Here is a 10566-nt window from a genome sequence, read left to right on the forward strand (position 1 = left end):
AAGTTTGCCTCTTTTCCTTCTTTTTTTCATGACGAAATATGAACATTTCATTCAGTTTTTTTCTTGGACTGAAATGTTCATTATTGTCTCATTCCGTATGTCACTGATAAACGGAATGGGAATAGTGGGAAAGGATATTCTTGTCAGCTGACTGGTGACGCCACCATTTTGCTACGAAAGTCATAAACATTGTTCCAAACAATGAAGTCATGAACTACATATTAACTTATTCCAATTAAAGAATTTGAATGAACTACGCCATCACTCCCTCAGCTAGGATGATTTTAAATTCGCAACATGTCACAATTGCACTAGAATGACTGAGCCAAAAAAGTCAAAGTGACTTAAAACAAACATGTTTTGGAAACACACGTATGTTAATGGTTAAACCGGAATGTTAACAGGCGGTTTGCAACGTGTAGAGTTCCTGTTTTCCATCGTAGATATTGCTAGTGTTTCTTTTAAAAAAAAAAGATATATTTCTTTTCATTTAGGACCAAGTATGGTTTGAATGTGCCGGAGGAAATCGAGTGTCGTTATTTAAGAGGCCGAGGCGACGTCACGACGTCACGCCGCCGACGTGCTCGGCGCCGCTGTACAGGAATGTGCGCTAGTCGGCCAACTTTTGCCACTTTCCGCCGTCCATAGTACTTTCTCCGGAGCCAGCAGCGGTCCGAGCGGGTGAGTTGGCCCACCGAAGCCAGACTTTGGACCCGTCCAAACGAACAACGGCAATAGTTTTAGTGGCGGCGCTGTCCGCCGCTGATCAGGACCACGGCTAACAGCTGCCCCACCTCCCGCTTTGTCCGGACTTCGTCGTCACTTTTCCCGTAAACTTTGGGCTAAAGTCAAGCGGGCGCCTCCAAACGACGTGACGACGGTTCTATCCACGGTGTCGCTCTCTCGGTTCGGTCGACGTCGAACGAGTGCGGTCGAGAGGAATAAAAAGTCGGCTTTTGGGCGACTTTTTCTATTTGCCGTTGCTGTGTTTTGGGCGCTGTCGAGCGTGCTGGTGCTGCTTCAAAATGGCGACCAGCTTCCAGCAACTTTACCGAGGGGACTTGTTACAACTTGGGAAAACTTTTCGCTTTACTTCGTCTTTTCGTCCATTCGACAGCTCGACAGAAAACAGGAAGGGAAGCGAACGCCACCCAGTTCAAGTGGAAGTCAAAAGTTGTCATACTATATTAGTTATGATATGAATTCAGTGGCGATTTGTTTTGACGCACTACCACTGAACGAGACTAAAAAATAGAAACGTACTTGACAACTCATTCGCTAGCATTGACGACCACATTTGCCCAGTCCAAAATATTGGACGTTGAGCACCGTCAAAAGCCCGTTTGAATCGGCAGGGAGTTTAAATGAATTGGACGTCTAATGTTGTCAGTCAAAGTTCATTTTGGGTCACTTCCTTGTTAACTTTGACTTCTGAGAAATGACTTTCGGTTGACTTTTGGTCATTTTTAGGGCGTTTACAGGTCACTTCCTGTTGATTCCGGGGCATTGTACCAATAATACATAATCATCTGTTTTGTTTTGGGCATACTTTTTTTAGGTAGTTCCAGCTCACTTCCTGTTCATCAGGTTACTTAATTTAACAATCGACATTAAAAAGTGGGGGGTTTAAAGCTGCCGTTGTTCAAAATAAGATTTGTTTTTTTGTCACCTTTTCTGAGCCGCAGGCCACACCAAGCCAGGCAAAATGTCGTCCACGTCCCTCTTCTCCATGGAGACTTTCCCGGCGATGGACGAGGCCATCCGGGCCTCGGCGGCCCCGCAGCTGGTGATGCTGGCCAACGTGGCGGACGCGGTGGCTGAGGACAAAGAGATGGCGGAGCTCAAGACGGTGGCGTGCGGCTACTCGGACGCCGAGGACGACGTCAAGTGAGCGCCCGCCGTCCGCACCGGTGTACTCGAGCCCGTCTTAACGCCTTTCCCTGACAGTTACGACTTTGCCGACGACGTCGATGACGACTATCCGGAATCGGCGAGCCCGATGGAGGACGTCGACGAATCGTCCCCCCCTGACTCGGACGTCTCCGCCCTCCCGGCGCCGCCGTCCCCGGCGGAGGGCGCCAAGAAGAAAAAGCCCTTCCACTGCAAGCCGTGTCACTTTCAGGCCGACGACGAAAAGGCCTTCGTGGAGCACCTGCGCACGCACGCCGTCAGCAAGGCGGCGGTGGGCCGGCGCGTGGAGGGGCGGAGCAAAGGCCGGGAGCCCGCCGAGGAGGTGGTCGACGCCAAGGGCCTGATCCGCTGCCAGCGCTGCGGCTACAACACCAACCGCTACGACCATTACGTGGCGCACCTCAAGCATCACGGCAAGGAGGGCGACGACCACAGGTGGGGCCGCCGTTCCGCGCCGACCCTCCTTCTGCGTTTGGACTTGGGCGCGTCTCACGCGCGTGTGTGGGCAGGGTCTTCAAGTGCACCTTGTGCGCGTACAGCACGGTCAGTCAGTACCATTGGAGGAAGCACCTGAGGAACCACTTTCCCAGCAAGCTGCACACGTGCAGTCAGTGCTCGTACTTCTCCGACCGCAAGAGCAACTACATCCAGCACATCCGCACGCACACGGGTGAGAAAGGCTCGTTACCACTTTTCAAAGGGACATGTGGAGATTTCAAATTGCAATATTGCCTCCCACCCGGCAGGCGTCCGGCCTTTCCGCTGCCCGTACTGCGACTACTCCAGCTCCCAGAAGACCCACCTGACCCGACACATGCGCACGCACTCAGGTTAGTCGCTAGCTAACGGCTTTGGCGCTCGGCAATGTTTCAGTCGATTTATGGCGCGCTAACCGTGGTTTTGATGCCGCCTTTTTTTGTCCACGCAAGCACCCCAAGGGCCTGGCCACACGGTAAACGTCTTCTGTCATCTGTGTGTTTTTTGTTGTTTTTATATATTTTATATATATACATAATAATATTTTATATACAGTGGAGAAAAATAGGCTGGGTTTGCAGACGTTAGTTTTCTGGAAATTCATTTAGAACAAACGGAAAGCTTTCCAGTCACGGTGACTTTGGGTTCTCGTGCTCACCGCGGGAACTTTGCCCCTACCAACATGGCCGCCCTCAGCGGCTCCCATTCGTCCCATTGATGAATTCATTTCAACCTGTGCAGCCATGTTAGTAAGGGCAAGTTTTCCATAACTTTCAATTCACCCTAAATAAATAGCAGTTCCTCAAGTGATTCTTAAACGTTTTTTCGTCCGTCACTGCCATTGACGGTGCTAGACGTCCAATTCACTGGCAGCTTCCCCCTTCCAACAGATTGGGCGTCATTCATTTCAACGGGTGAGTCACCCCTTCATGCCTGAATTGACATCCATGTTTTTGCCCGCAGGCGAGCGACCTTTCAAGTGCGAGAGCTGCAACTACCTGGCCGCCAACCAGCACGAGGTGACCCGCCACGCCCGGCAGGTCCACAACGGTCCCAAACCGCTGGCCTGCCCGTACTGCGAGTACAAGACGGCCGACCGCAGCAATTTCAAGAAACACGTGGAGCTGCACCTCAACCCTCGCCAGTTTCTCTGCCCGCTCTGCAAATACGCCGCCTCCAAAAAGTGCAACCTGCAGTACCACATCAAATCCCGACACTCGGGCTGCGATGTCACCGTCGACGTCTCCAAGGTCAAGCTGAGGGTCAAAAAACCAGAGGGCCCACCCACCGAGGAGCCAGCCGCCGAGGAGAAGCAACAGCAGCAGCTGCCGCCGCTTCTTCTTTCCCCCATAGGACGGTCTGATGCCGTCGATCTTTCCGTCGGAAAGAAAGGGGAGCCGGAAGAGGCGCCACTGCGTGCCCCCAAAAAGGAGAAAAGCGGCACCGCCCCCAGACAAAAAGACACGTCCGCCGTCGTCTCCGAAGCTAAGAAAAGAGTCAAGAAAAGCGGGACGGATGGAGTTCGCCACCCAGAACCCGCGGAAGACCGGCCGGCAAAGTCGCCGCTCGGAGGCGTGGCTTCCGGGAGTGCCGCTAACTGGGCCGTTGACCCCGCCCCCGCCGAGTCGGAGTGGGAAGAACCCGCTCGGCGGAAGGACGGCAAATCCAGGAAGAGGAAGGCGCCGGAAGCCGGTGGGGTCAGAGAGGGGCGGTCCCGCCCGGAGACACTTCCCACCCCCGAGCCGGCGGAAGAGGGCCTGCCCTCGGCCAAAACTCGGGCCGTGGAGCCGGAGGACGACGAGGGCGTGCACAGTGGCCACGAGGGGGGGCATGAAGGCGGGCATGAAGGCGGGGACGTGAGCGACAACAGTGACGGAGCTTCCGAAGGCAGTGACGACTCGGGGCTCAACGGGAAAATGGCCACCGAGCCCGGGACGCCCGAGACGCCCGGGACGCCAGAGACACCCGGGACGCCCAAGACGGAAATGGCCGTGGCCACAGAGCTGAAAAGTCACACTTGCATTTTCTGCGATCGCCATTTCCCCCTGGAGTCCCAATACCGTCGCCACCTCAAGCGCCATCTTGTCAACGTGTACTATATGGACACGCCGGGGGCCCACTGACACTTTTTGTTGTTGTTGTTGAGGATGTCACAAGGACCAGCAACAGTTTTTTTGTTGTTGTTTTGCATTTGACAATCTTCAAGCAAACTCCACTTTTCACACGTCAACGGTTTAATGTCACTTTGAACAATCTATTAAGGTGAGGTTACTTTTGCATCAGGTTGTGAAATGGACCTCAGCTTTTGGAAGAAACCTCTTCTAGTTTTTCACATTATTAGTGTTGCACGGATATAGATTCCAATACACAGCTGTGTGGTATCAGAAAGAAAAGACTGGTATAGAAGAACCTAATCACCTAATACCACACAGCTGTGTAATCAGGTGATTAGGTTCTTCTATACCAGTCTTTTTTTTCTTGAAAAATATACAATATAGTTGTTTAAGGTTGTTATAATTATGTTCAAAGTTTGCTTTTTACATTGTCACACTTAACAAATTGATCCACATCACTACATTAGCTTAGCTCATTTGACATTGGTTTTAACTAGACGACACAAGTTGGCTAGCCACCTTCAAACAGAGTTAACATTATTCTCTGCTATATCCTAACCCTTGCTAGCTAGCTAGCTTAACCTCCATTTTACCACCAATCAAAGCGAATACCAAATTAGTAGCTAGGTTATCATAGATCATGTGCTCACTTTGGCAAATTTGCCAGGCTACTTATCACCTAACAAAGCTAATAGCTTTCTAGATTTGTATACTCCACAAAACGTTGGCTAAAATGTGTAATTGACATGTCCATTTATCCACGTATAGGCTCTCACATTGAAAATATGACTCCTAAATGAGCAGATTTAAAAACTTCAAGCAACAGCAGCTGCCTTGATTAATAAACATTTTCTTTATTGGATGAAATTTTTGCAGTTTCTATCGGTGACTCGTCCTCCCGTCGGCGTGTCCTTTTTAAGACCGCCAGGCCAGGGAGTAGCGGTGGTGTCCGCAGGCTGAAAGCAATGCCGGCGGGCCCGTGAACCCTCAGGAGCGGCCGCTGCCCCTCCCTCGCCGTCACCGCCACCCAACCTGCGAGCGGGTGACATGTCCATCAACTACGAGAGCGTCCCCTCGACGGCGCCGGCGGGCGTACCTGCGGAAGACAGTAAGATGTCGGCGGCCGCCTCCTGGCGACCTCGACCCTCCGGCTGAAAATCTCGGGGCACCAACGGTGGAAAATTCTTCATGCGTTCGGCTCCCCCAGAAGGCACCTGAAACCAAAAAATGGCGTCCACGCGCTGGGAATGAGTTCGCCGGCGGCGAATGCTCACCCCCAGCAGCTTCCGTCCAGCGTGCTTCTGATAAACGGCGTCGGCCTTTTCCACGGGGCAAACGTGAAGCGGGATCTGATGGTTGACGATGACCGAGAACCAGCAGGAACTTTTTCCCTGCGCCATAACATGATGCAACGTTCAACTCAACCAATGGAAGCTGTCCCAATTCAAACGCAGAACGAGAAGAGTGATCACGTTTGAAATATAGAACTATTTGACTGACCTCCAGATAGTCGATCCTGGCCAGAGCCCCCACATACAGACACATCCCGACCTTGAGCGTCAGCGTGCGGGGAACCAGCGCCCCCCGGGGGACAACGGCTTTCACTTCCCGTTCATCCAGCAGGTCCAAGATCTACACGAACGCCGGTCCGGTTAATCGAGCGGTCAGTCAACCGAGCCAGCGCCGACCCGGCCGACTCACGTCGTGCTCCTTGGCGATTCCGGGCGTGTCAAATAGCCACCTCGCATATTTCAACTCCTTGTAGGTCAATTGGCTGCCAGCTTTTTCTGTGGAAAACAGTACGATATGCCACATGGATTCATAAGCCAAGTTAGCGTAGCTTTTAATGTGATATTGGCTTAGTTGGAAGGCTCATTTGTAAGCTAAAATGGGATCCTCCTTTCTCACCCGTTGCACTTCTTTTACCGCCATCACTGTCATCGTCGTCCTCCCCGAAGGACAAGGCGCCTGGATCAAAGGTGATGGTTTTCCGTCCGACTCTAGGTAGGAAAGTTCGACCCACGTGACCTAAACACAAAGATTAGATAGGGCCACGAGCACCGATCTGATCCGTCGCGCCTCCAGGTCGTACCTTCTAAGTAGCCCCGGCGACGGATATCGGCGGGTTCCTCGGCTCGGCCGGGGGACGCGGCGTCCTCCTCCCGAGCGAGGCGCCGCTCTCGTCGGTGCATCCGGTAGCCCGTGGGGTTGATGATCGGGAACTTGAGAAGGTTCAGAGTGGTCCCTGGAACAAAAAAAAAGGTAAATCAACAACAATCTCGGGGAATTCAACATTTGTGGGAGGAGCCTAGATTTCGGTTCAATTCATCCTCACCAGGAAATGGCGAAACAGTGGCTTCGCCAAACACATCGGCGGCTCTGGCCTTGCAGTAATCGGAGCGCAGCAGCGCATTGAAGAGCGTTGACTTGCCCGCGTTGGCGGCGCCCACCAGGTAGACGTCGCCTTTGTACCTCCACGTCTTCTGCAAGACGGAAATCAGAGTTTCCAGGCCGTAGCCGCTCTTGGCGCTGACCAGGCGGACGTCCGTCACCCGGGCCCCGTAGCCGGCCTCCTCGCAGTAGCCGGCCAGCCGGCGGCGGATGCGCTTCAAGTAGTCGGGCGAGTCGGCGGGGATGGCGTCGATTTTGTTTCCCAGCACCACCACGCTTTTGTCCGAGCCCACTAAATCCGGGAGGTCCGGTATGAGCGAGTCGGGTAGGTCCAGGAGGTCGGCCACCAGGAGCACCAGACCCTTTTGCTGGCGGACTTGCCGCAACGTGTCGCGGAACTCCTCCTTGGACACGGACAGGTCCACGGCCTTCTGATGGTGGCGCAGCAAGTGACAGCGCTGGCAGGTGGCGCTCTTCAGACCACCCTCCCGGAGCAGGGCCTTGTACTTCTCGCCGGGCAGGTAACCCGGGACGGCGCCGTCGGTGCAGTGTAGGACGGCGCCGCAGCCCGAGCAGTGGCTGTCGCCGACGGGTTCCTCCGGATCTGCCGTCCCGGCAATCTTGTGCACGCCCTTCTTTTTACGGTCGTTGAGAGATTTCGCTTCGGCGTGGGGGCGTTGCCTGGACCCTGCGGTGACCCCGCGGGGAGGCGGGTCGGCTCCCATGGGTTCCTCTCCCGCATCTGAAATGACACCGGGTGAGGGTTGAGGCTCAATTCAACCTTTAGATACATAAGTATTGATTAAAAATGGTTCCATGTTATTGAAATATTGAAAAACTATGTGACACTTTTAGTCGTTTGTGGTGCACAGATACCAGTACTTTATAACTTTAGACAACAAAACGCAAGTGCGCATGCGTAGTCGGGGCTGACCTGCATAGTCCGCAAGCAGGAAGCTTTCTTCTCGGTTAGGCTCCACCATGCAGCTCGGTCCGAGTTCACGCCGGCCACCACTCCTGGCACGTCCCAGGGCGGCATTCGTCCCCACAAACGAGACGCCACATCGGGGTGAACGCTGGATCGCACGACCCAAGCTCGCGGTTACGCGGAGCATCATCAACATGCTTCCGTCGTATATGGTGGGGTCACCAACTTGCGTGGTCAACAGATAGTCATCGGACGAAATGTACTCGCGGTAAAAATAGATCCACTGCCAGGTATTAAAAAGTAGTTAAACAAAAATGGAAAATAGTTGTAGAAAAAGATGGGCAAAGCAAACACTTGAGCGACACGGTGGGGAAGACCTCTATGGTGACGTCAATTAGACGAGACGCCTTATGCTGCCTTCACGTGCAGAAATAATTATAGGAAATCTTGCTTCTCCCGTCAAAAATGCGAGTGAGACACTCCTCAAATGATGAGAATGCTCTTGAATTATCTTTAACTATCTTGTCACTTGCTCAGTGGTCTGAGAGGAACATTCATTTACATTTTCTTGTCTGGACTATATAACATTGACAGCAAGTTCTGCTTTCGTAAAAAATGCAAATAAACAAGAACTAGTAATATGTTTCATCTTTCCGGCAGCCCTTCAAGGCAGCACTGCTCTGTCTCTTTGAGTACTTTGGATATTTGGATGCTCCCTGCCTCGCTCGGCTTGAACTTTTCCCATTCTGGATTTTTTTCTTGTCATTTTTTATCTTTGGAAATGATCCGCTTGTTAGGCTGCTCGCGCCTGTCCGGTCGCTTCCAATCCCGTCTGCTGCTGCCGGACGCACGTCAAACTCAAGTGAGTACACTCGAACTTCACCGAACCGGACCGGTGACGTCAAATTTAGCCATGTCCGGATAAAAAAAAAAAAAAAAATACATAAATAAATTAAGTCAATGTAACCCCACCTGATACGTTATTCAATTTGCAGCCTTTTGTTGTCACGTTTGTCAACATCAAGCAGGTGTGCTCTTTGGACCAAGTGCAGTCAAAAGTTGAAAATTAACCACAAGAACCGTTATGGCCAAAAATGACAAAGAAAAATTAAGTAAATGAGAATAATGTCGCGATATTAAAAGGTCATAATATTGCGAAGAAAAAGTCATATCATAATAAAAGTGCTTATATTAGGAGATTAAAGTTAAAATCGTAAATTACAAATAATATAATGCAAATTTAAAGTCAGAATATTTCAACTTCAATCTTGTAATATTACGAGATTTAAAATTGTGATATGAGGGGGGAAAAGTAATAACATTACGAGATTCAAGTCATTTTATTTAAACATTCGAAGCGTTCGGAACCTTCTGTACCCAAACAATTACCAACCATTTAGCTATGTTGCTAGCCCGCAGTTGACCTATCGACCCGACATCAGCCAGGAGGAGGAGCCCTGTACGAGTTCCGCACCTACCAAATCCATCCGGACCGAAACTCCGCCTTCTTGAAGCTGACCAACGAGAAGATTCACCTGAGGACCGCCCACTCAGAACTGATCGGCTACTGGAGCGTGGAGTACGGCGCTCTCAATCAGGTCTTCCATATTTGGAAGTATGGTGAGGATTCCATCTCCCTAGCCCACTAATCCTTCATTTCCCATACGTATACAAAAGCTCCGCCCTCTGTTCCCCCAGAGTCGTACGCCCAACGCGCGGCGGTGCGCTCGGCGCTCGCTCAGGATGAGCGCTGGATCAACGAATATATCCTCCACGCCATACCCATGCTCACGCAACAGGATAATTGCGTCGTCACCCTCCTCCCGTGGAGCCGCTTCGGCGCCCCCCCTAAGCCCGGAGGTCGGAACAACGCGCCCTTAACTTCGGCCATTTTTAATTTAACCTCGAACTCTCTCGCCCGACAGGCGTCTTTGAGCTGACGTCCTTCAGGACGCGCCCGGGGGCGGGCGCAACTTGGGCCGCGTCTCTCCGAGACGACGAAGCGGCCGGACGCCCTGGCTTTTTGGCGGCGTTCCTCGGCGACGTTGGCCATCCGGACACGGGTCAGCGCCAACGGCCTTTGCCTTTTCTATATATGACGATTGTGCGCCATTAATGAAATTGTCCTCATCAGTTTACACCCTGCGCTGGTTCGAGAGTGCTGACGAGCGAAGCCAAAGCCCGTGTGACGGCGCCGCTTGGGGCCCGGTGGAATCTCGCCGTAACAAACTGATGTTCCCGTGTCCCTTCTCGCCACTCAAGTGATGCAATTTCTGTAAAAGTGAGTGTGAGGGTTCTTTATTATCTCTCCTGTGACACTCTCAAATTTGGCTTAATTTTCTATTCCATGTGACAGGTCCCTTCCTTTTGTTACCTCATTGGCTGTCAGTCGTCCAATCCGTTTAGACCAGGGGCGGGCACATTGGTGTTCAAGGGCTGCTGTGGGTGAAGGCTTTTTGCTCCAAGCGAGCCGACACGGACGCTATCTGGACACTCTCCCCAGCGGGGGTTGGGCTGCAACGAGAGCACCTGATTCCAATCCACTAATTGGTAGTTGTAGGAAAAATGTGCCTTTAGTATTGCATCCAACAAAAATCCCCACAGCCACTACAACACTTTGTGGAATATACTTAGATTCTTTGTCTTTGGTTTATTCCCTGCCAGCCAATTCAAAAGGACTGAACATGTATTGTTGTCAAAATCAGCCAGATTACCTTTTAAAAGATGCTTTTGACATATTTCAAT

At 51.8% G+C, this 10566-nt stretch overlaps 3 protein-coding genes across 4 annotated transcripts; 2 read left to right on the plus strand and 1 right to left on the minus strand.

Moving 5' to 3' along the window:
• Window positions 1-425: 425 nt before the first annotated feature.
• Window positions 426-5369, plus strand: rest (RE1-silencing transcription factor). 2 transcript variants are annotated; one of them, XM_077733049.1, is made up of 6 exons: window positions 426-681; window positions 1686-1887; window positions 1948-2346; window positions 2421-2581; window positions 2658-2741; window positions 3352-5369. In XM_077733049.1, the coding sequence occupies exons 2-6, from the start codon at window positions 1706-1708 to the stop codon at window positions 4509-4511; spliced, it is 1986 nt and encodes a 661-aa protein (XP_077589175.1). In that variant the 5' UTR covers window positions 426-681; window positions 1686-1705; the 3' UTR covers window positions 4512-5369. The 2 variants fall into 2 exon arrangements, with proteins under 2 accessions (XP_077589175.1, XP_077589176.1); XM_077733050.1 differs by lacking the exon at window positions 426-681 and adding an exon at window positions 716-1587.
• noa1 (nitric oxide associated 1) lies at window positions 5337-10119 on the minus strand. The gene is made up of 9 exons (XM_077733051.1): window positions 7828-10119; window positions 6838-7635; window positions 6595-6747; window positions 6411-6530; window positions 6204-6289; window positions 6003-6134; window positions 5777-5893; window positions 5599-5716; window positions 5337-5534 (listed from the first exon to the last, which is right to left on the minus strand). Exons 1-9 carry the CDS (start codon window positions 8015-8017, stop codon window positions 5341-5343), a joined length of 1908 nt encoding a protein of 635 aa, XP_077589177.1. The 5' UTR covers window positions 8018-10119; the 3' UTR covers window positions 5337-5340.
• Window positions 7834-10565, plus strand: nipsnap3a (nipsnap homolog 3A (C. elegans)). Its single transcript, XM_077733055.1, has 6 exons — window positions 7834-8683; window positions 9234-9441; window positions 9520-9681; window positions 9747-9884; window positions 9956-10102; window positions 10178-10565. Exons 1-5 carry the CDS (start codon window positions 8462-8464, stop codon window positions 10084-10086), a joined length of 861 nt encoding a protein of 286 aa, XP_077589181.1. The 5' UTR covers window positions 7834-8461; the 3' UTR covers window positions 10087-10102; window positions 10178-10565.
• Window position 10566: the final 1 nt, after the last annotated feature.

The sequence above is a fragment of the Stigmatopora nigra genome, chromosome 14 (genome assembly GCF_051989575.1).
Source record: "Stigmatopora nigra isolate UIUO_SnigA chromosome 14, RoL_Snig_1.1, whole genome shotgun sequence".
Classification (NCBI taxonomy): domain Eukaryota; kingdom Metazoa; phylum Chordata; class Actinopteri; order Syngnathiformes; family Syngnathidae; genus Stigmatopora; species Stigmatopora nigra.